Here is a 24380-nt window from a genome sequence, read left to right as displayed (position 1 = left end):
CTACAATACAAATCGTTACTTATCCAACATTAGAAAATACACACACAGTGTTTAATGCATGGACTTATTAAAATGGTTTACACCACCAAAAAATTCCTGCAGAGGTCCTTGGCAAGTTGCACTTTCAAAATCCACAGATTCTGCCATCGTAACAACACAAACATTGTGATTACATTCCTTTATTTCCCAAAATCTCACACGACAATTTAGATATCCAGGTACAATTACTCTATGTATTAAGAATCACTTCCACACAGTTGAAACACACAAGGCAATAAAGTGGGAATGGTGTTGCAGTTCAGAACAAGCAGGTTTTTACAAGCAACTAATCCTGTTTGCAATTTTATGTGTTTTTGTACAGTACAGCCTCATTCGGTCATGTCAAAATAGTCAATTACCGATTCTTGTTTGTTACTACCAGAAGTTTGGGGCTGACTTGGAGTGGTTGAAACCGGATCTCTTTGGTTACTACGGACAAACGCCTTGGCGGACGGTGACAGGTTTGAACTGGTTGAAACCGGTTGAGGGTGATGGGAAGATGATACAGACAGGACATCGAAACGAGTTGAAAGTGGTAAAGGATTTGGAGATGAGCGCACGGAAGGGGGTTTGTAGGAAAATCCGATGTTTTTTTCCTGGATTTTTCGAGTTGGCGGAGGAGCGCGTCTCGGCACTTGGTCACGTGATGATTCCTCGGATTTAAATGAGACGAGTTTCATGGAGCTCAAGAGTCGACTGTTGATAAACAAGCATTAGATTGGGTTTGCTGTTGCGACCAAAAGTAACAGTTTTTCAGCAAAAATGCCTTTGAACCATCACCGTGGTTCATGCAAAATTTTCCGTTGCAAAATGGCTCCATGACAGCAAGTCAATTGAATTCAAGAAACCTTAACACAGTGTAAGTCTGTATTCAAAAGCGGCGTTTAGTCGGTGAAATTTTGCGCCACTATATGTAAAAAGTGCACATCAGGTGCAGAACGTTACACGGCAATACCAATGAATCTCACCCTTTGGAAGGGGTAGGCTTGGTGGAAGGGAAAGGTTTCGCAGCTTCGACGACTTTCTCAAGAACAAGCTTGCTCAACAACGGGTTGGGACACTTACTCACGCCTTTAGTTGCTGTGACAACAACGTTACGATTGGGTTCTTCATCTCTGCTTTCCGATTTGCAGCCGAAAGCCTCTGCCATCTCGTGTACAGCCTGGTGTATATAGAGTCGAACGTGTGTTTCTTTGGTTTCAAGCTTTAATTGTCCGTGGCGTTTAATTTTAGGAATTAATTTTTTTACAGTTACTTAGCAGAGGAATAATAAACACGGTCATAAAGTGTATGGGGCGTTACAAGTAGGCATATACAACGCGGATAAATTGCTCTTTTCGTGTATATCGGCACTATTGAAGAAAGACCGTGATATACAAGCTTTCGTGAGCAATCAAGTTAGGCCAATAACGTGTTATTACAGAACACATGCAACACTGAAACCAAACACTTCAAAAACAAACCTGTCGTTTATCTCTTCTCATGCTGGGAAAGGAATGCGATTTCTTAGGGGAGCCCATCCAATCAACGTGATCAATAAGATTCGTCAGATCTTTCTCCAATGTTTGGACAAACGCCCCGTCGTTCCTGTTACAAATGCCATGTCATGCATTTTATATGTCACAAAAACAGACGGTACGCCACAGAAACAAAATAATTCATACTATTGTAGCAGAATTTATTGTAACAAACGTTTTGGCCGTGCTACTTCCACCGTTCTTAACGCAATGTGTCGTTAAAGTGTTTTTAAAAGTAGCAATTTATACACTGCAATTTTGACGTAATACAGCTTCTCGTATTATTATGTTTAAATTTGCATTTGCTCTTTTCCTCAATAAATACATTTGCTTCTCGCGCAAAATAATCCCAAAACAGCCCCGGGTGATTAAATCAACAATGACAAGATCTACATTACAAATACTAATAAGTGAACATACTTTGCCATGGACTTAAGAAAGTCAGAATATTGTTGTTTGGTATCCGAACTGAAGTCCGGGTCTTTCACATTCAGTGCAGCAGCCAATCTCCGGTTTCTCTCGTAGACGCTGCATTCCTCATTGCAAGGAAGAGCTCTGTACAAAAATTGTGTGAGTCGACTTGTCTTGGCATTCCGAGTTTAAATTTAGAAACTATACCCACTGGTGTGCACTCAGTTTTTGCTACACAGCATAATAAAACGTGAGCAATTATATGTCAGTATATGTTGGTATTAAACTGCTATGTTCAATGTTTTTAGCAATACCGACGATGTCTGTGAGTAGGCGAAATATATAGGCTACATATTAAACAATATTGTAAAGCAAACGACTTGGGATTATGTATTAAAGGTATCAGCATAAGGCCATAAGTTTGTCCAGTGCCAAAAGTCCATTATCACGTATACAAACCTCGTAGACCAAGACCCTGAACGCAAGAGGAGATTCCCTATATCTATTCCCTCTCCCTTTCTTGTTCCAGCGATTACCGCACTCCTTACACCATAGTAACTTTCACGACCGGAGGAGCATTCCATCTGCTCCTCTCTTCTTCCGCATGGACACTTCACCGTCACCTAGCAACGAGCATGATTTACGACAAGGTTAGGATAAAAACGAACACAAGAGTACTTTAAGATCAAGATTTTTTTCTCATCATAACTTGAACTAATACAGGGTTTCTCAACGTTTCAAGGCATTTTTGGTAATTTCCTATGACACTGGCAATATCACCAAATATCACCGAATTATTTGCTTAAAAACTATTGTTATACAAGTGGGCGTCATTAACTGTTAACCATAACCCACGACTGCGACTTGTCAACCAATAATTTCTTACCATCGCTAAACACGGTGCATTAGGACAAGGCGATCCGTAATGACAGGGGTTTGCGCATGGGTGGATACACTCACTTCTCATAATACTGCATGGCTGTTTGCATTCTGCGCCTTCATCACCACAAGAACCCCTGCAAGATTTACACAATCGGGTTGATTAGGTGGGAAACTAACTAAAGGTTTATGCAAGAACCAAGTAAGATTTAATGGAATCGAGATTTGCATTGAGCACATGTAGCTAGTACGTGCCTAATTTGTAGTAAATTTCAAACAGTACAAAACAATGATGTGCTTTGGACAGACAGATAAAAATTCAAAAATCCTACAAAAAGTAACAAATTGTTTTTTTTATGCCCCAGTATTTTGAAACAACAAATAAATCACCCGAAGGTTTACAAACGCATCCCACTCTTGTATGATTTAACTTGGCTCAAACGCTTACAGCCAAATACGGCATTCTCCGGGTAGGATTTCCGCGTGTTTGTCGTCGCGGTTCGTCATTGACGTCACCAAAACACACAAGGCGTGACGTAAAAGTTATGCGTCATCACAAGCATTGGCAACAAAATTATAAGGTTTTCGACTTCCTGTTGCATAAAATCACTTTTGAATGCCTTTTTTGTGAGCAAAAATATGTGTTTTACGTAAACTGATTAGTACGACTGTATAAGTAACAAGCGAAAGTATTCTGGAACAAAAACATTAATCATACATTAAACTTCGCAATGTTTACGCAATCGTAGCATTAGAACACCAGTCAAAAAAACAAACAATTGCTTTCTTACTTATGACACGGTTTGGAGCATTTATGCCCGCAAGACAAAACTTTCTCGCATGGTTTGCCACATGAAACGTTGTCAACATGACACATGATGTTGCCACGAATTACTCGGCCACAATTACACGGTTTCTTCACCAACTCTACGCACGGTGGGCAGAATTCCTCGGTGTGACAAGTGTGACGAACTGTAAAAGCATACGTTGTTAATAATAGTAACATAACTAATTTAATTTATTAGTCTGATCTTCTGGCACAATAAAAACGTAACTTTATTGACCGACGTTTCGCCTGTTATCCAGCAAGGCTTCCTCAGGATAATGATACTGGTACAACACATAACTAATTTAAGCCTTAAAGAACTTTACAACTGAAAGTCACAAACACATTACAATCGCTTCAATGTGCTGTGTCAGTCTCGGGCAGTACCTGATAATGCGAGATTAAGCTCACGAAAGCTCGTGCAAAAAAATTTTTTTAAGACAGTCTGTCTAAAACAATGCACCTATCACTAACATTACAATAGGTTGGCATTATAACTGAAATGTCCACATACGAGCTTTAAGGTAGTTTAGATCATTGTTTTAGTTCCAACATCGGAAAGAGTTTAGAACCGTGGACCATTGTTTGTGGTGACAACATGGGGTTTCTGTTTTCGTTGCAAAAATGTTTAGCTGGTCATAAAATTTAATTGCAAAATATGAAAAAACCTGAAGTAACATATTATGAAAACGGAAAACGAGAATTTTTGAGAAGTACTGGAATCCTTATTTTTACATACTTTTTATTTATAAGTTATATATTTTTTTTGGAAACACTTTTCTGGTAACCAACACGCCTACTTTTCGCGCGACTTACTCGGGTGCGTGCACGGATGCATTCTGGTACACTCGTTGCTACATTCAGGCGCCTTTGTGCCACATGGTATGGGCGGGTAGGTGACCTTGTCGCCGCAGTAACAACGCAACTCGTCAAAGCTAACGTTGAAGCATGCGTGACACGTGCCACGGTGACATGGCTCATCGCATCGGTGAATACCACATGACAGCTTACGACCACAGATCTGCATGCACACATGTTCCGACTCCTGCGGAAAAATAGAAATCTTACACATTTTCAACATAGAAATCATTAAGGCCAAGTATTTTGGTTTAAAATCTACTGACGCAAAATTGACCACGCGCAAGTCTTGTTATTATTACTTACAGTGCAGCATGTCTGACCACACTTATGACGTCCACACTTCCTCTTCTTGTTGCACCGACGGTCGCACACGTACGTTTCCATGGTTACGTATTCGCCACACGCCACATCCTTCTCTGATTTTCCACACCTGAGGAAAAGATCAATGGAATGTAATGTAGTTTTTACAGCGTGTGCAAAGCACAGATTTTCATATTGTGGTTATATAACCAAGGGGGTGCAGTTACCATGCACTTTTACAGAAGAGCTTCTGCAGCATCTGGTATGCATCTTTTGGTCTCTTACCTGCATTTGATGTTACTATGTTGGTCTGTACATGGTGGACAACTCCCAACATGGCAAGTCAAAGTGCAAATATGGATTTCATCCCCACCACATTCCAGGGGTTTGCCACATATCTGCATAAAACATGGAAATTTATTCACGACTTGTGAAAATAAGCTTTTGAAACAGTCTTCATTGAATATGAAGCATACAGAAGCATATTTTACCACATTACTACACAAACAAACCTAAGCAAAAAACTCAAAGAGCATATATAATTAATTTCATTAAATATTAAAAGTTCAAAATTCCAGAAAATATTGTCGAAAGTCTGCATAAAGGTATAAATGACTTAACACCACCACTAAAATCTAAACAGAAATATTTATGCGAAAAAGAGCCATAATAATCAATGAGAGCTGCAGACAGGGTGTATACACGCACTGTTTCGACCTGTAAGGTCTCATCAGTGCAGCTGTTGATGTGGCACTGTGCTAGCTGGGACTAGCAGGCACACAGATTTCCACTTTGTGGTACCATTCGGTCAATCGTCGATATGTTGGGTACCAAACTAGGTAACAATCAACACAGAAATATTTACCTTTTCACAAGTTGGGACAGGTTCCAAACAACTTTTACGACTGACTGGTAAGCCATCTTCATTCTTTAAATTTTCCAACCTAGTTTGAGTGCATGGGCATAGTTTCACCAGACGGGGGAGCATGGGGCACTCTTTGCATTTTCCCTCATGACACAGAGCTTCACAATGATGGTTGTCACATTCAAGAACTCTGTTCAAAAGTACAGTGTTTGTTGGTACAACCAAAACACAGTGTGTTGACAAAAAGTTTTGCTTTTCGTAAACATTTTACTAACCGAAAAACAGTAATACTATTTTTGCACTTGGGTGCAGAGTTGATTACTTGAAATAGAAAATGATGAACGCAGTTAGTGTTCGAAACGTTAACATGATTAACATCATATTAGCTTTGGCTTTTCTATGTTATATTTTTGCACTGTTTCACCTGTTGCATATTTCTTCACAGGAGTAGAAACCGTTCCCTTCCAATTCTTTCGAAGCTTTATGTTCATACGAACCGCACACCACCTTACGACTGTGCTTACCACAGAAACATTCTACAAAAACATACAATTCTCAAAATGAAACATCTCTTTGAAAAGATTACAAGAGATTTGTTTAATGTATCACCAGGTGATAATGTGTCATATACACTGATTGCATTTGGGTCATCAACAGAAGTTGGTATTGTGACATTATGAAAACAGAGCAAAAAATGTGCTTTGATTTGCCCACGTCCACTAACAATTAAGTATGAAATATAAACACTAAATATAGCTTGCAAATTGCTATTCCATAAAGTTACATGTTAAATGTCGAAATACAATTGCCAGGATATCTAATCATATACTTCTAACCAGTAATTGAATGCCTGTGACAGATTTTGGGCATGAACCTTTGCTCGAAGAGACAGATTCAAGTACAAACAAGAAATCACCTTGGGTTATGGTTTCTTCACAATCACTGCACTTGCCAGAATGGCAAACTTCTGAGCACTTGTGTATTCCACAGTTCCTAAATTTGCTGCACTCTTTGTCACACTTAAGCAAGCTTTGCTGACTGCATCGAATACGGGAAGTAAGTTTACCACACTGGCATTGTCTGTTCACCATCGCTGGGCATTGTGGACAAGGGCCGGGATGGCAAAGTCTATTCAAAGTAAAAAGTATTCTGGATTATTAAAGCTGAATGGATTTCATTGATGATTGCAAAACTGTAATGTCTTTAGGATTTTATCTTCAACTGCAGCAAAAATTTAACCAGCATTAAGTTTTTTAATTAAGCAACATAACATGTATAAGTATCAGGTTAACAACAAAGTTCAATAGAAATCCTACATGTTACAGGGGTGAGTACAACCAGGAGTATCCTTTCTTTGCTTGCTGCAATTTTCACCACAAGAGTGTGGCATTTCTCCTTTTTTCCATTCTGGGTCGCGAACTTTTCCACAGAAACAATAGTAGGTGTTGGGTACTTGCTTTGTAACGTTCTGACACCCCGGGCACCTCCAACCAACATCGTTTTCTAAAAAAACAAGACAACATAAGTATTTTTGAAAACTCAAAATGGGTTTTGACCATCTGGTAGCTTCTGTTGTTTTTTTCACCAGAAAAATGAACAATTTAGTATTGAAATACCCTATTCAGATGCAATATGCTTACATAGGTAATAATGACCAAAAATAGGCAATAATAGTAGGATGAAACATGTGTACTTTATAAGCCCTTGTATGCAAAGGATGACAGTTTTTCATTATAGCAACGATGTACCTTTGTGTGGGTTTGCATAGTGTAGAGTTAAATTCGGTGATGTCATTTGTTTATATGTATAATTGTATATGCCAATATGGTTTCCATCTAAAATGGACCATAGGAAAATCCTTATCAGCTCAAACAGGGACTATTTAAGACTATTTTTACTGTTTTACCAAGACAAAGGAGATTGGTTATTGAAGCTGACTCACCATTGACTTTGGCTACAGGCGATCTTGCCCACTTTTTAATGCACACCATGTGAAAAAGGTTGAAGCACTTTGGACAATTCCACACTGCATGGAACTGTTTGATTCGGTCGCAACAAACCATGCACTCATATGTACCAGCTGACAATTGATCATGGAGCAAACCTGGCAATGTAAAGCAAATTAACTGCTGTCAATATTTGGTTGATTATCAGCAAGTTAAAGATTAACACTTTACTGTAAAATGTAAACCCTAATTAAACTGGTTGGGTCTTTTGTAAATAAGCACCACTCCACTTATTAAATAATAATATACAATCCAGGTGGTGCATTTTCCTAACTAATCTACAAAAAGTTAAAAAGGAAGACTTACTAGCTTGATCTGCATTAACCATAGAAATCTTCCTACTCTTTGGTCGCAACATCTTTTCAGTTTTATCTAAAGAAGCAAGAAACAAATTTATAAAATTTTGATATTTTAAATATTATTAATTATTACATCACTATAGGCACTATTTACAAACTATGCCCATAACAGTGTTACCTTTGGATTGGGATAGCTTGGACTGTGATGCTTTGAAAGCTTCTTTTGAACTCTATAATATGTAATATGTCTTTAGCAAAGCATATAACAATGCAACACCAAAGTACATACCTCACAATGTTCACCATCGGGAGACCTACTTTGTAATTTGTACTTGGATTTGGTTTCTAAATTCAAATTACGGTCATATTAAATCACATATCATGACACTACTTTTTATATATATATGCAACTTTTTCTTCACAATTATGCCGACCTTTTTTAGTATTGGAGAGACCGTTTTCTTTTTGGTGACTGAATCTAATGGGGCCTTTTGGCTGCAGAAACACAGAAAAATAGTTCAGACTAGGAATAGAGCTGTGATGATTTCTAATTTTAAATACCTTACACAATGCATATATACCTATTTCACCATACCAACTGTTATCCGGTTTAAATAACTGAGTGTTGTTAAGATAAAATTACTTCACACACGTCCAGAAGCGTCAGATGAGACCATACCTGTTGTTTGGCTGAAAATGATTTGGCGTCAGATCGCTCTTGTGATTGACTCACCATTTCCCCACTTGAGCCCGGTGTGTTTGTGTCCTTGGCAGTCCTTTGCCGACTGAAGCGACGTGATTTCCTTTGAAAAAGGTTAGGCAGTTGAGGCATTGTGGTATGATATGCAAACTGTTTCTTGCAAGAAAATCCTATTCAATGTGTTTAACTACAATTTTAACAATGGCAATTAGAATTACACTTTGCCATAAGCATTTCTACCTGAAACTTGAACTGTACATAACAAATATTGTCTAATTTAGACATTAGAACAGAATTATGTCACTACAGTGAAAACATAAATGGCAACTGTCATTTTTTTTCGATCAAAATGTAAATTTATGACGTCTTTAAATATTCTGATTTAACCGATTTTGGGCTGGAAGAATCTTTTCTGTGTTGGCGCATCCCTACAATTGAGTGGAAGTGCCAAACGGAAATCATAACAAAACTTACCCCATTCCTTCGTTACTTTTAGAATCCTCATTGGGCATTTGCAAAAAAGAATCAGGATATGGGGGAATATTTGAAGTGGGAGAAAAATGATGGGGAGGCTGGACTACATGATATTGATCGGAATATCCTGCAAGACAATGAGTCTTTTTAACTTCTTTGTTTCACTTTTCTGTTGTGATTTAACTTTAATAGAGAAACTATTTCAAAAACACATCACCTAATTAAAAAAACTGGCAATACATTTGAGCTATTTGTGCTTTAACAGGTTTCTTTTTGCATTACTCCAAGAACAATATATAGCTACGACATACATCTATATACAAACACATAGGCATCGATTTTTTAACGTCTTGTAAAATACTAAGGGTGACTTTTCCGAGTGTTAGAAATACACAAAAAAAACATTTCATCAGTCGCATCACCCTAAACGTAGGCAAACGACGCAAATTCCGTTCCGTGTTTTGTTTTTACACCGAATCATGTTTTTGTAGCACTAAGTTTTAAACACTTTATTTACGGACCCCCCACGGCACATTTTTGTTTTACTCGGTCTATTGCAGATTTAGTAATTATGAAGTAACAAACAAATCGATTATGCAACAATGGTAACAATCAACAAGACACATGTGTTTGTCAAGATTGTTACAGTGATAATACAGGCATAGCAGAAAGTATGCAGGTTTTCTAAACATAATTTTGATGGAATCCAGGGGTGACAACACACACATTGTCACCCCTGTTTGTTTGTGAGGGATGACATGTCACCCAAGTCACCCCTAAATCAACGCCTATGTACAAACAACAACATAAATCTAAAATAAAATAAAGTTAACCTTGCTGTGGAAAATATTCCGATTGGTTTGGATAAAATTCTGTGCCAGTGTTGAAATACAGATTGGGCACAAACTGATTTCCACTATATGGAAAATTCATTGACTGGGGAAGATAGCCTGGAGCATTATGTCCAGGAAACATTGGGTTCAAGCCATTCCCAGCATATGGTGCATTCGGACTTTGATGAAAATTGTGAGGTCTTTGCCTTGCAGAACTGCTTTGGGGCTAAAATAGAAAGAGTTGTTTTAAAAAATTGCTGTTAAAGTATAAAATATTTTTACACAACTGTACGAAGTATGCTTTGCCAGAATTTGACAAATAAAACGATTTTGTTTGGATCGGGCTTAAATAATTTAACTATACAAATAACCAATCAATTTGCAAAATATGTGTACTATCAACAGAAAAAAAATCACATTAATTCACCAGTTTAAACAAACACCTACTCTATTTTCACTTGAAGATGAACTTGCTTGATCGGGTGGACCTGGGAATCCTCCATAGAAAGGTGTGCGGAGACTCATTACCCAAACATGGGAACAAATGCGTCACAAACACAAAACAGACTAGTTTGTAGAACTTCTAAACAAGTATTTTGAAATAAATCACTTTAAAATATAGTCATACGACTCAAAGGTCTTTAATTTTTTATATTGGCCTAGCCTACAAACATTAAAAAATTTCAATTAATTCCATATGAACCATACATAAGTGATATACCCTCGTCCTAACATGCAGTGAAATAATGACGAACATCGTTGCCTTATCAGGTATTTAATTAGGACCTTGATAAACATTACATATGCTTCTATTTTAATTTTCAATAAATAATGTTTGTCAAGCGTATTGCGCAAAAATTTGCAATTGCTGTTGATAGCGATGGGAACTTGCTCTCTCTCGCCAACTTGTGTTTTTTTTTGTTTTGCTTTTGATAATTTTTTCAGTCTGTTCACGGCTAAAACTTAGGGCAATGTATTTTGGGTTCATGTAGAAAATAGTACTTCCATCTTTGATTACAAAAAAAAACATTACCGCCAAACAAAACAAGTAGTTTTGTCCAACAGCCATGTTTTAATGCTTTGATTCTTGATCTGTCCAACAGATACAAACCTTGAAAGGTTTGATCTGCACAGGTAGTTTCATTGGTCGTAAATTCACCTCAATACCTTAATAGCTTCAGTCTGATTACCTTGGACGAACGTTCACCCTGGGTGTGACGACCAGAATAGAATAACTTTGTTGTCGGTAAGATGCTGAAGCTAAAATCAACAGAAAGAATTCTGGTTGCGATCAGCCAAGGCTTGGTCAAAACAGAGTCATTTGCTTTGACCAAACGGTAGCCTTTCCACATATATGCCAACCAAATATTAATATAAGTTTAAATCGGCATTTGTAATACATTTGCAGTGACTATATAGCCTAGCCTAGCGTTACATTCTTCTCGATACGCTGATTGCTTTTGATTGCACCGATTACGCTTGAAGTGCCATCGGTTGCTTATTGCTTCGGCAGAGCGTCACATGGGCATCTTACTCGATAACCTCCAAGGTTTTATCGATGTCCACGCCATTTCAATTTTAGCAGTGCATTTGTGTTGTAGTCTTTTGCGAAAATTGACCATCATTTGATTTTATTCAGGAAAACCCGTTTTTTAACTACACATTGATGTAACTATTAATTCCATAATCTTTTGTAACGAATGTTGTTCGTGTAAAAGCAACCAGTTAAATATGTGGACTACACCATAGTATATCAGTATGATATGATATTATACACAACTCGACCATTCTCCCGCACCAGTTTTACATGTCCCTTAAACGGATATGTCGAAGTTTTGAGACAATGCCGCATTGTGTACTTGCCAACGTTAGAGTGGTTTAGCATTGTTTGCTGTCTGCAAAGGGGGTTTATCGCTTTGTGCATGTTTAGCCGTGATAACTGACCTCTCAAAGAACTTAAATACCCATAGTAAATCTTAAACTCAATTGCAATTTTGAATAAGGCCATGGCCTCTTGGCCGGTCGGTATAAAGTATGTAGCAATGTAGGCCTCTTGTGTTTTAATTTGCAAATAGTTTTCTACATTTTACACCCATTTTTAGGGCCAGTTCTGTGTCTGGTGCAATATAACATATTTAACATCAATAAACTAATATAGTATATTGTGTCTTCAATGAGAACTACAGTAATATTAGCATTGACTGAATACTTAATGATGCTTGAACTAAGCTATTACAACAATAATTATAACATGATAGTCCAGTCTGCAGAGTATGGCAGCTGCATGCACAAGTTTTTTTGAACTTTTTTTTGCACGCCAAATTTTTCGACTGCACGCGAATGTCTACACATAAAACAATTAACAGAAAGTCGTTTTCGTTGCACACGGGCTTAGGGGTCGTGAACGCGCGCACATAAAAAAATTTAGTATTGCACGCCTGAGATCTTGTCGAGAACTGCCATATTCTGCAGACTGGATGATAGTTATTTAAATGATTGTTTGTTTAAAATTAATAATTTTTTTTGAAATTTTAATTGTCTAACACATTGCTGTGGCCTTACAATATTGCAAAATTCACTCAATTGTTTAGCAGCATTTCTGATTTTTCAGTAGGCCTACATGATTGGAGTTTTTTGTGGCACCGACAATTGTTTTTCACACATTATTGCATGGATTGGTTGTTAATTTGTTTTGTGTGAATTACCAAAAAAACTTCACATCAGTAAGCACAACATTTTTTTCCAATCTTGCAGCCGTTTTGTTGTAGTTTGCAAACGAGGATGTGTTTATTGTCTGAAAAAAAAAATTTCATTGTTGTTAATTTTCATTTTAGCATGCATTAGAATTAAAAGCAGCTACTGCACCCATCTGTGGCAACTGCCTTGAGCCAAAACCTGGAATCAACTTTTGCCAGAATGGATGCATACTTCCATGAAGCGCTGCTCAAGCAAAGACAACAACAGCAACAAGTTGATTGCGGCATTTCTCCAGTTGCTGGCACAGGAGGTTTTGACTTTACATCATTTTCTCATCTTGCCCAGGCAGCTGCCGCTAGCGGAGTTAACCCCGCTACTGCTGCTGCAGTTGGCAAACAAGCTGTTCTTGCTGCACAAGAATACTTCGATGAACATCGGTGGAAGGAAAGACAGGTGTATATTTATTTACCTTTTAGCTAAAATCTAATGTGGAAGAATGAAAGCTGTGCAGTGTGCTTGATTCTTCAGTGTAATATTTGATATGAATATATACATAGAATAAACATTATAGCCCAGCTGTAAAATGGATGTAAACTGGAGACAGGGTCACTGTTTCCTGATTTGAGATATAAAACCTGATTATAATATATATATTGTTTTCTTGTTAAATTATGAAAAAAATATCAAGTGAATTGGCAACATAGTTAAAAATATTTGTATAAAAAGACTTAAACTTGTTTTTTGTTGCATTTGTATGTTTAGTCTGGTTCAACCGGTACAAAAATTGTACTTTTGTGAAACTGTACGGTGGATTGTCTCATAAATAAGTATATATTGTATTTAGGCACAATGTGTTGTCATGCCCGATCCCTCCAACCACATACTGTACAACAACAGCAACATGTCAAATCAAAACATGGCAGTTGGGCATCAACAAATAGCTGCGACAGCCGCCAACTTTGACATGTTGGCTGCAGCGCAAAACAATGTACGATCATATATGACCAACAACGAACATGGAATCTCCATGCTGGCCCAAGACACTATGGCAGTACGTTTCCCCGCGGCATTAGAATATTCATGAATGTTTAATTAGGTTTGTCCACATCTGGTGTCCAAGCCGTCCATTCATTGATTTTTTAACCGTTTTCATGTGCCTAAAAGCTTTCCATATTTGGAGGTTTGTTTCACATTTGATGCATAAGCTACTGTCAGCAACTTTAAAAATGCATTAATACTGAATTTAATATTTTAATTTTTAAAGTGAAGTACATGTTATTGCTTAAATATGAATGTGTAAAATCAGCAACCACATATATGTACCTTTTTGGATGGACTCTGTTTGGTGACATTTATTTTTCTTTTACTCAATTTTGCCCACATCACAATAAAGTGATAAGTTACTAATGTTCATAAAACAAATCAAAAAAAAATGGTAAAAAAACAGGTAAAAAAAATTCTGTTAAAGAAGACATTTAGTAATTCCCTTTGGCTTTTCTATTTAAACTTTTCCATTTCTTAGATAAAACCTGACCCCATCGATCAGATGATTCCGAGCAACGACAGTGTGTCATCTTATTCAAGCCAGGAAACGGCGATTATCAGCCAACACCAGGAGTTGGATGCAAACCAAGAACAAGTCATATCAGCAGAGTACAGTGAAGCAAACTTTAATTCACAACTTGTTTTAGCATTTTTATGGATAGAAGCCAAGTTGTGTGCAAAATTAAAGGTATTCATCAGATTTTTCTGTCAAATCATTAAGTTACTCTTAACTAAATTACGTTTACCAAGCATGCACTTAAATTTTCTACTCTTAACAGCATAAATGTGGCCAATATTGAACAAGTTGACCAATTTTTGCCAGAAAATGTAGACGACAAACAGAAGCCAAGTTTATTTTTCTAAAAAAGTGCTTAACCATCTGAAACCTTTGTTCATACCATGCCTGTTTTGTCCAATGTTAAAAGTTTGGCTTGCTGTGTATTAGTAGTCGTGACCTGTGTGTCTTGTTTATAAATACATCCTTTGCAGATGATGACATTCTGCGAACGAGTGTCTTATGTATACAACCCTCTTGAGTATGCATCAGATCCACACGCTCACTATATCAGCAAATATTGTGGGACCAAAACTGTTCTGTTCCTTGGAATGAATCCTGGACCTTTCGGAATGGCACAAAATGGGGTAGGTAACACTTTTATGTCAATGAAAGGTTGTGTTAGTAAAAATCCATGCTGAAAAACAGGTGCCTTTTGGTGACACACGATATGTGCGCGAATGGTTAAAAGTGAGTGGGCAAGTAAACTCACCAGAGCCAGAACATCCAAAACGTCCAATATACGGTCTGGAGTGCACTAGGTGAGTAAACAACAACTCAATTTTGTTTCTTGACCAATCAGGAAGCAAAAAATACATGTACAGTAATTCAGTCTTTACAATATTTCTATTGCACTTTAAAATTTTATTACAGTAAATGAGGGACTATGTTACACAAAATTTGTCACAAGCCACTGAATGTTACCACCTGTAAAACTAGAACTATTACTGCATTTCTTTGCAATATTAATCTTGAACTTTCAATTTGTTTTGTGTCAAGCTTCGTAGGTACAGTTACCAACTTGTTGGGCTTAGAACCATATCACCTTTACTCCATGTTGTTTAGGAGTGAAGTAAGTGGTGCAAGATTTTGGGGATTTATTGCTAAAATATGTGGATCGCCGGAGCAGTTTTTCCAGAATTGTTTTGTTCACAATTACTGCCCCTTGGTATTCATTACCAAGACCGGTTAGTGTCGAATGTTCTGCAGCAGATACAATCAGTGATGAATAAGTAATGGATTTCTTGCAGGCAAAAATGTGATACCTGCAGCTCTTCCAGCCTCTGACAGAAGAACTTTAGAGGAAGTTTGTGACAATGCTTTGTTAGAATGCATTCGTGTTCTGCGCGTTCAAGTTATTGTTGCTGTTGGAAAATATGCATCCGACAGGTTTGTATTGAAAACCAAGATTTTTTTGGTTTAAAGTTAAGCAAAATCCAAAAAAAACAACAGTACTAAACCACCTGCATGAGCATTAGATAATTTGGCAAAGTTCCAGTTGCATATCAGTGAAAAAAATCCATTTTTATCAAAAATTATCGTTAAAGGCTCTGCTGTAAAAAGAACTGACATATTATTGATTTACATTGACATCAGGGCAACTCATGTGCTCCGTTCAACGGGTGATGAATCATCAGCAAGCATTCGTGTCGAGAGAATTCTTCATCCATCACCAGCTTCACCGCAGGTAATGCAGACTATTTTGTCCTCTATTTTATTTTAATAAATGTGTGATTATTCAGTAGTGAACTAATTACGAAACGAAAGTAAATTCATTGCCAAAGTGATATATTCTTTGTATGACCTGCATTGAAAAGAAAAGTGAAACAAAGGTTTTGCCACGAATTCAATTGGGAAATGACAGTAAAATTGTTACTCTTAATATTTGAAATTACATGCATAAAAAGCTTTATTATTCTCTTCAGTATGCAATGTGGCCTTGCCATGATTATAAACAGGGCACATAACAAGAGTTTCCAACAACAGGAGATATTGTACGCAAATGATATTACTAGTTGAATTTTTTCCACCAACCAGGCCAACAGTGGATGGGAGGAAGTGGTTACCAGGCAACTTCGAGAAAGTGGGGTTTTACAGTTCATCATGGGAACTGGGTGATGAGCATCAAAACATGTTTGTTTCTTCTTGTCTGCAGCACAATTGTGCTACAACTAGAGTCATTTCACTTCATTTAACGACAGTAAAGCATCACAAAAGTTCCAACAATGTTCTCTCGAGTCTTCATTGTTCGTAGTCAACTCTTTTAAAATTTCACAATCTTATGTTTTCAAAAAAGTTTCATATCTACTCCACATACTGTTTTCATTATGTCACTGGAGGCGAAAAAGTTCCTGCGTTACAAATATTCTAACAAGGTGCAACAGCTTTAACACTTGAATGTTTGCCATCTTGCACAGTTTAATATGAAGGTTCTGATTACTCTGTCATATAATCGTGTACATTTCCTCAATGTTCCTACGTTTTTTCTCTGTGTTGTGAACCATGCCTCAAAACTTTTTGCTGTTGTACCTTGCCATTGATGTCAACTTTTTGCTCAGTGTGCTGAATCCATGGTGCTTTATAGAGCCGGTATAGCCTTGATGTGAACATTATTAAAATCATATGTTTCCCTGCAATAACTCTTCAGGCAAACTTTAAAATCTAATCTGCCGGAAAAGTGGACCTGCAATTTTAGCTCCTTATATGACAATAACTTTAATGTTAAATTCCAAAGTGGTTGTATGCTGGATTTTGGGAAAGCAAAGGCACATTCTGTAGCTACTATTGGTGACTTCTCAGGTAATAATTTACTTTTCATGCCAGTACTCCTCCAGGGAATGTTATTATTTTGCCTTGCTTTCTCATCCAAGAAAAACCCTTTCCTTTCTGCATGAAGTTACTTACATGAAAATTTAGTTGTAACTTTTTCAACTTCAACAGACTCGATTTTTTTTAAGAATTGTTACATGTGCAGTACAGTGATGTTGAGTTTATTAAAGTGTGTTTCAAAGTGCCATACATACCATATCTCGCCCACATTTATCTATCGTGTCTCGACTTGTTGTTTCTTGTTGTAACACTCATTTTGTGAATGTTTTTATTTTGCCTTATCAAATTTTTTGGTCATTCCAATGCATAGTTTTTCACATAGTGGGGTAGCTTCTAAATGTAAAAATTGCCATCTCTGTTCAAGTGCATAAAACTGTGGCCGAAGATGAAGTAATTCAGTGGCATGGCCACATTTCTCTACCAGGTTCCATTTCGTTTGTATTAGCCTTTAGGAACTGTCAAAACTTGTATTTAAAAGTTTTGGCTCAAAATACCTCATTGCCTGCTTAGTAATACACGACTCTTTTTTAGATAGTTGGATAATTTTGTTAATTACATTGTTATTTTTAACCAATATGGTACATAGAAACTGACATGAAAGTTTCGCTGTTTATGTGTTGTGTATCACTTTGTGGTACATAAAAATATTTTTCAAAAAAAATTGTTACTGAATGTGCGCCATTAAAAAATGTGTTATCAGGATTTTACATTCTAGTTTACATTGAATAATATAAGCTTTAGGCAACTAATAGCACTACCTACACAAACTCGATCTGTAACCTCTTTTATTGGATAACCACTGTTCATTACAAACTCTACATTTATTACATAATAATTTTAGTGGTACATGTAGTCTTATTTTCCACTCGGAGGAGCACTTTATCTTTCAACATTTGTGTTGCACTGTTGTCATTTGGTTAGCAACGCCATTCGTGAGTTTGACACGAAATTCGTTTCGAGTTTTCAAACAATAAAATGTGTCACTGTACATCCAACGGTTTGGAATTTCATTCAGCATTGCACCATGTGACTAATCACATTATGTGATGGAGACCAGATGAATGGTGGAATCACGACAGCCAATAAGTAAGTTCGAACGTGAATCACTTTTCTCTGCTTCTTTTCTGGGCATGTAGTCAGTCAGACTACATATTGTAACAGGCCAACTTGGGAGATCTAGTGTATGAAGAACCTAAAGGGAGGTTTATGAGTTCAACAGGAACTTAATTCAAGGATTTGCTCACAACTATGAAAACAAACAGGCTGGCCCATCATATTACAGAAAACGTCGACATGTTTTATGTATTAAAGATGTCGATCAATTTATTGAACTGTTGATGGCATGAGTTGCAAAAACGTCTTTGTCTGGGTTTACTGCAATTCGGGCCAGTCTGTTTGTTCGTAATAGTTTTGTCTTCACAAAAACTAATCCCTAACGTGTTACCTTGCCATGTTGCAACACAAGTAGCGAAGGAAAGTGTCCAGCGCATATGAGGAGATCTACAATGCCATCAACACTATTGATGCCTTGAACAAAGTTGCCCTTGGCCGGCACAGGCCTCAATTCACTGATTGGATATCCAATTTCAGCATAAGGCGAAGTTTTGTCAATGGTGAAGTCGACACACAGCCAAATTGTGCCGTTTTCACAGCCAAGGGCTATTTGCGTTAACCTGAACACAAAATGACAAGAAAATAATTTGATAGCTTGTAGCAATATTTGGTGGAGTTGCTGCTGTGTCGCAAAGTGTTAAAACTTCCAGTAGTTTGTTGCAGTTCGGAAAAAAATTATGTTGGCAACAGATATAGTCCTGGATTTATAGCTGCAGATTTTCTGTCTATAAATGTAGGTCACCTTTGTGTTGTTACCTTTGGTTGCTTGGATTTGAGTCTTCCATTTGAAGAAATTGCCCAGCAGTCATCTGTGAAGAAGTTTAACATATGTGACAAGGTTTGGTACACTTGCGTATTGTGTTTGCAAATTGCATTTATAAATTAACACCTTTGGGAACTTTAAAACTAATTTTCCTGTTAGAATATGAACTTACAGTCTTAACTGCAGACGGAACATTGATGACATCCATTACTTTCTCACCTACAATTACATAAACATAGCCCTGAGTGTCAGCAACAAGAATGTAATCTGCTGTAATTCCACGTGATGACTGGGTGACAATTGAAGTTGCAAGGATACAGGTGACTGAAGGACAACTTTGCGACTTCTAATAACAAACGTTTATGACACAATTTGCAAGTGCAAAAATGGTGAATTCTTGAAAACACATTTAAGTCCTGTATCAAATATCATTTAGAACACACAAATTAAACAACCCCTTATGAGAAGCATAAAATGGTCCACTGCATTGTTTCCCATCTGGTGATACGCGTACATCTTAAAATATTCATTACTTTATCCCCAAGGTTACTTTGTACCACTTAACCAAGTGGTACGCGTCAAAATTGTTTTACCTCCAAGTGGTACGCAACCAAAAAAAGGTTGGGAATCACTGGTCTACTGCATATGTGTTCGTCAATCACTACATATACTTGAACAGACATTAAACACTGTTATCACCTCTCTCACACAATCACTCAAGCGAATTCTCCACAGTTGTGAGAAAGTGTTGAAGCAGAGAACCTCTCCATCATCTCGACCAATTATCACATTAACATGGCCCACTAAACATAAAGCAACATTTAAAGCAAGATCCTTCAATAAAAACAAAAGAACGACTTTTCAAATTTACATTTTGAATATTTAACAACATAATATGTGATTTAAGTTTAATGATACAGTATAATATGGATATTTTTTGACATGTAGCTTTACAAGAATCCTGTAAACACTCAGATTGAATACTCACTTGCTGTTTCCTGTATTTCAATTGCAGTGATTTGAGCAGATTTACCACTCACAGAGCCTTTGCGGTTGAGAATTTGGCCGTCGCAGAACAAGACGACAGACCCTCGTGTGTCGGCAACCAGCATATCACATGGTGATAACCTTGTTATGTCCTTGAGCAATATGTGAAGGGCAGGACCACATTTGGCTTCAAGTGATCTCTTTAACTAAAAATGGGTTAACTGTTTCAGTAGGAAATTTGAACCACTTTTTAAGCATTTAAGCTTGGCAAGAAAATGAAATCTAATCAAAACATTATAATTAGTCTGACAGTACTACAGTGTACGTGGACAACCAATAAATGAAGTGAATCGGCATGGGCACTGAGCAACTTTGCTTCCAGATTTTACTGTATATTGCATGTAAAGATGTGATCCAAGATAGTATATTTGTATTTCATTTTGCAAACATCAAAAAGCTGTTCAATTTTGGTGAGTTGCCTCTCATCGACATTTAAACAAAACATAACGCTTTTGTATCAAAGCACATACCTGTAGAGTTGTGGTTTTCTGGTTTGACGATTTCTCAGGTGCGGCAAATATTCTTACAATTCCATCCTCACCTGCTGTAACTACAGAATCAACACTTTCCTTAAACAACTTTCCATATGCAATGACATTGAACGGAACAGATGAGTGTGCACACCAAACAGTCTGCACATCTAGGCTTAACAACATTTTACATGTACCTTAAAATAGTTGAAACAATTAAATAAACAATTTTGGTGAAAGGATGATCAACTTTCCAACACAGTTTAAATGTCTCAACCAGCACAAGGAAAACATGTTAAAAAGCTTTTTTACAGCATTTACCAAGATAACGTAACAGAAAAAGTTTACCCTTGTTCTATGTATTTTTTATGTGTGCCCACTCTCCATAAGCATTTCTTGAATAAGAACATGTTGCTTGTTCTCATTGATATAGGGTTGGTGCAGCCAACAGGATGAATAAAACATCAGAATGTCTCGGCATTGTTTGTTATGCTGCTCAAGGTCATTGGCAGCCACCCAGTGGTCGATATGAGCCACATTTTCAACTATGCACCTTTTCACCAAAAGTTCTCTGCCGATCATATTCACAATTTCCCTTCCATGTAATGCAAAGTCATTTGGTTGCCATGAAACAAAGGGTTTATTGGCTTCTGGTGAAATTCCTTGTAGCTTTGCTAGTTTTTCAAACTTGGAGGCAACATTAATTAGCTTATCATATACAGATGTCAATTGTTTGAGGACTTCAGACAGTTGATTACAAGCACTCTCAAGTTCAACAGAGTATTGAGGCTCATTTTCATTGCTATCAGCCTTTGCAATGAGAGTCAACTTTATGTCACAAACATTTGTCACTGCTGTGAATCCTGTGGAATTCAATTTGTCCCATTTGGTGACCAAGTTATGGACATCTGCAGCATTGTCTTTGAGCTGTCTTGGCAATCCTGTCAATTGACCTTGCTGGGAGTTACCAAGCGACTTTCTTTTCTGTTTCATGGCAAAACGGTAAAAAACAACATAAAAAATCAGTCAGTTTTCTTGTCTTCTCCTGCGTCCGCGCACCTTTTCGTTTTCTTGCGTTTGTTGCCGAGTAATTCCGATTCGGCAACGTCTCTGTACTCTACGTTGTCAAACTTGTACGTATCTTTCGTTATATTAGCCCGGTATTCCTTATCGCCAACTTGTTCAATCTGCACAACGTGTTTACGTAGGATCGAAGCAGAATCCTTAGCCACCGTGATCAGCTCTTCGATGACCTTGGGGTCTGTAACGTCCTTGTTATTCCGAAAGTGTTGGTTGATTTCGTCTCGCCCGGCTTTTAAAGCTTTTTCGTCTCCGCGAAAAGTTTGTAGTCTAGCTTGGTGCAAATCCTTAAACGCAGCTAGCACAAGTCGCCTCAGATTTTCTCTTCCCGACATGAAAAAGGTTCAAATTAACACGCTAGCGATTCAATAAATCGAAATTAAACTGAGCAAAGGTAATCTTAAAGCAAGGGTCGCTCGGCGGGTATTTTCAGAAATATTCCCTAAAGCGCAACCAAGATTATCAATAATATTTTTTTTATCTTTAGCGATGTTTTTTTGTTATTATTGTTATACATTTTTTACACTAGACACTATGAATTTTTATTGTTTAGTGCAGCAATTCTCAAAGCAAAACATTAAAGGGTTCCTGCTACCGAGTTTTAGGCAAGAACTGCCAGTTTATTTAAGAACATGTACGATATTTTTGTGAAAGTAGGAAACCCAAACCTAGTATGCTGATCATTACTAAGCAAACGCTCATCATCAGTGCTATGAACTTTAACTTTGGCTTTCCCTTTTCGTGTATTTAACTAATTCTTTTCCTAAATTAAATTACGTCCCCTAACATTCTTCTTGAAGGTCTTTCGTGATGTGCTGAATAGAATACGAAAGCCGATATAGACTCTTTTTTCATATTTACCTTGGATTAATTAGGAACTGCGGGAAAAATAGAGAATCGATCAAAATAAGAAAACAACAACAAAACATCGGCGAAAAGTGGAGGAGGGGAAACAAATGCATCAGAAACCGTCAGAGGCGAAAACATCGCGCTCGAAATTTCATAATCGCGACACTTGTGAGGAAAAGTTGGCGAAAAATACCAGAAAATAAACGTTTGTTTAAAGTTGATCGGCTTTGTAAATTTGGTCTTGGAGGGAGCGAAAAAAGCGAGAGTTTTATGTGGAGCGCCACTTAGCGGCGAAGCATAGGGACAGAGCAGTCACGCTCAACTACGACAAGTGCAGAAACGAGAGCTACTGAAATGCTATACTGCAAAGCGCATGCGCACTTTTTAGTGGGCATGAACTAACCAAACAACCACCAGGCAGTATAAAGGAATGAGAAAGTTGTCTAGCGGAAGAGTAACCACGTCAGCATTTGTATATTACAATAGTTTCTCAGTGTGGCCTCATTTTCCAGCTTTGGGCAGTTTCAAATGACTTGGTTTGCGCAGTGACTTCAGCTCACAGGGAAGTGCATGCATTCGGCAAAATGTTATTGGCTTTTTCAGCAAGCACATTGAAACCAGTTCGCGTGTGCCGATTTTAAATATATTACGTTTGCTTGTCAACATGTGTCATGACTTTCTTTTGTTAATTAACCTAGAAACCGGTGTGTCATGTATAAAGAAATGGCATGACAAACAAAAGTCCATAAACAGCTGGGGAATAACATTGGCCCACTTTGTTCAAAGTATAGTTTTAGAACAGGTTGCGTCGGCTTTAAAAAAAAAATTAAAAAGCAAAAAATGGTGAAAATTTTATGTTGATAAACATTATTTTCTACAAGATGAGATGTACAGAAGAAAACGGAATAATTAAAAAACAATAGGATCCCAACGCAACTGGTTGTCGTGATTACCGAAGAAATTAGCCTTTACAAGCAACGGGACTGATGAGAAGGCGTTGGTAGCTTTTGAGGCCGATATGCGGAAGGGCTGCAAGCAAATCTAGTTCTCCCACACGAGCAAAATCTCAATAAAAGCCACAAGTGCCGGCAAAGATTGATTGCACTTGAACAACACTGACCGATGTACCTCACGCAATTAGGCGAACGCGCGCGTCGATAAGCCACGTCACAATGGTGTGATCGGGTATGGCGCGTCATCAGCCGTAGCGCGGTCCTGTTTTGGGAATTTAGGCGACGAGGTTGATCGAGAACGAGCGAACGGCGGTAAGGTGTGTTTGGCCACACCGAAAAGTCCTTTCGTGCCGTTGTACTTTGCCGTTTGCGGCGCCAAAGCGCCCGTTGCGCTGTTGTTTCCATTTTGGTTATTCCCCGAACCGTCACTTTTCTCCAGGCCGTTCGTGTTGTTGGTCGTATCGGTTTGTTTCGGTTTTTCAGCTGCGATGCAGCAACGCGTCGCCGCCTCCCATATGTCCGCTAGAGAGCGCGATGCCTCATCTGAGCAAGCGCGCAAAAGCTCCACCTGCCCTTTCACAATGCTGTGATTCCAGCGTAGATTTTCTTCGAGCGTTTGGCGCCTCTTGCGGTCGCCATCCAGGCTGTTCGAGGATTTCTTCTTAGCTGCTGCCTTGGCTGATTTCTTCGATACCGGGGTTCCATTACCCCCGTTTATCACACCACTACTCAGAGAATCACCTTCTCCTTGATTTGATGGAATGTTGCCACTTATCAATTGAGGAATTTCCTGAAGAAACAAACACTTTAGGTAAAAACTTACATATGTTTCATTGTTAATTTTTTCCATCAGAAAACGTTAAGCAGGTTATTATTAACTTCCTATCCTGATAAATTGCTGTCGCTGGTAGAAAGATAATGCCCAAAAGAGAGATATATTTTTGCAAAATTAAGGCGCCAAAAGTTTTA

General features: G+C 37.7%; 6 protein-coding genes across 7 annotated transcripts in view; 1 reads left to right on the top strand and 5 right to left on the bottom strand.

Annotated features, from left to right (window-relative positions):
* Positions 1-163: 163 nt before the first annotated feature.
* On the bottom strand, positions 164-10595 carry LOC145909285 (transcriptional repressor NF-X1-like). Its single transcript, XM_082996653.1, has 23 exons — positions 10458-10595; positions 10011-10236; positions 9178-9304; positions 8683-8806; positions 8438-8498; positions 8293-8348; positions 8182-8233; positions 8011-8076; positions 7641-7802; positions 7015-7201; positions 6615-6826; positions 6123-6234; positions 5699-5888; positions 5119-5231; positions 4837-4963; positions 4489-4717; positions 3638-3818; positions 2854-2983; positions 2427-2590; positions 1977-2111; positions 1503-1626; positions 1008-1201; positions 164-735 (listed from the first exon to the last, which is right to left on the bottom strand). Exons 1-23 carry the CDS (start codon positions 10533-10535, stop codon positions 369-371), a joined length of 3417 nt encoding a protein of 1138 aa, XP_082852779.1. The 5' UTR covers positions 10536-10595; the 3' UTR covers positions 164-368.
* A 2255-nt stretch (positions 10596-12850) lies between these two features.
* Positions 12851-16481, top strand: LOC145909169 (single-strand selective monofunctional uracil DNA glycosylase-like). The gene is made up of 9 exons (XM_082996494.1): positions 12851-13160; positions 13552-13758; positions 14230-14439; positions 14742-14894; positions 14956-15068; positions 15373-15494; positions 15558-15696; positions 15904-15994; positions 16345-16481. The coding sequence occupies exons 1-9, from the start codon at positions 12927-12929 to the stop codon at positions 16423-16425; spliced, it is 1350 nt and encodes a 449-aa protein (XP_082852620.1). The 5' UTR covers positions 12851-12926; the 3' UTR covers positions 16426-16481.
* A 1676-nt stretch (positions 16482-18157) lies between these two features.
* LOC145909170 (uncharacterized) lies at positions 18158-20863 on the bottom strand. The gene is made up of 7 exons (XM_082996495.1): positions 20530-20863; positions 20001-20205; positions 19712-19815; positions 19185-19358; positions 19006-19058; positions 18581-18809; positions 18158-18328 (listed from the first exon to the last, which is right to left on the bottom strand). The coding sequence occupies exons 1-7, from the start codon at positions 20713-20715 to the stop codon at positions 18176-18178; spliced, it is 1104 nt and encodes a 367-aa protein (XP_082852621.1). The 5' UTR covers positions 20716-20863; the 3' UTR covers positions 18158-18175.
* On the bottom strand, positions 20759-21674 carry LOC145909171 (cyclin-dependent kinase 2-interacting protein-like). Its single transcript, XM_082996496.1, has one exon. It carries the CDS (start codon positions 21520-21522, stop codon positions 20896-20898), a length of 627 nt encoding a protein of 208 aa, XP_082852622.1. The 5' UTR covers positions 21523-21674; the 3' UTR covers positions 20759-20895.
* On the bottom strand, positions 21552-21944 carry LOC145909399 (complex III assembly factor LYRM7-like). The gene has a single exon (XM_082996790.1). The coding sequence runs from the start codon at positions 21942-21944 to the stop codon at positions 21552-21554; it is 393 nt and encodes a 130-aa protein (XP_082852916.1).
* Positions 21945-22469: 525 nt separating this feature from the next.
* The window catches only part of LOC145909168 (inactive phospholipase C-like protein 1), a 34087-nt gene continuing 32176 nt past the window's right edge, over positions 22470-24380 (bottom strand). For both annotated transcript variants that reach the window (XM_082996493.1, XM_082996491.1), the window contains one exon: positions 22470-24201. In XM_082996493.1, the coding sequence (XP_082852619.1) occupies positions 23626-24201 (576 nt within the window). In that variant the 3' untranslated portion in view covers positions 22470-23625. The remainder of the gene's footprint in view (positions 24202-24380) is intronic.

The sequence above is a fragment of the Ascidia mentula genome, chromosome 7, assembly GCF_947561715.1.
Source record: "Ascidia mentula chromosome 7, kaAscMent1.1, whole genome shotgun sequence".
NCBI classification, from domain to species: domain Eukaryota; kingdom Metazoa; phylum Chordata; class Ascidiacea; order Phlebobranchia; family Ascidiidae; genus Ascidia; species Ascidia mentula.
This window is presented reverse-complemented; position numbering and strand designations above follow the sequence as displayed.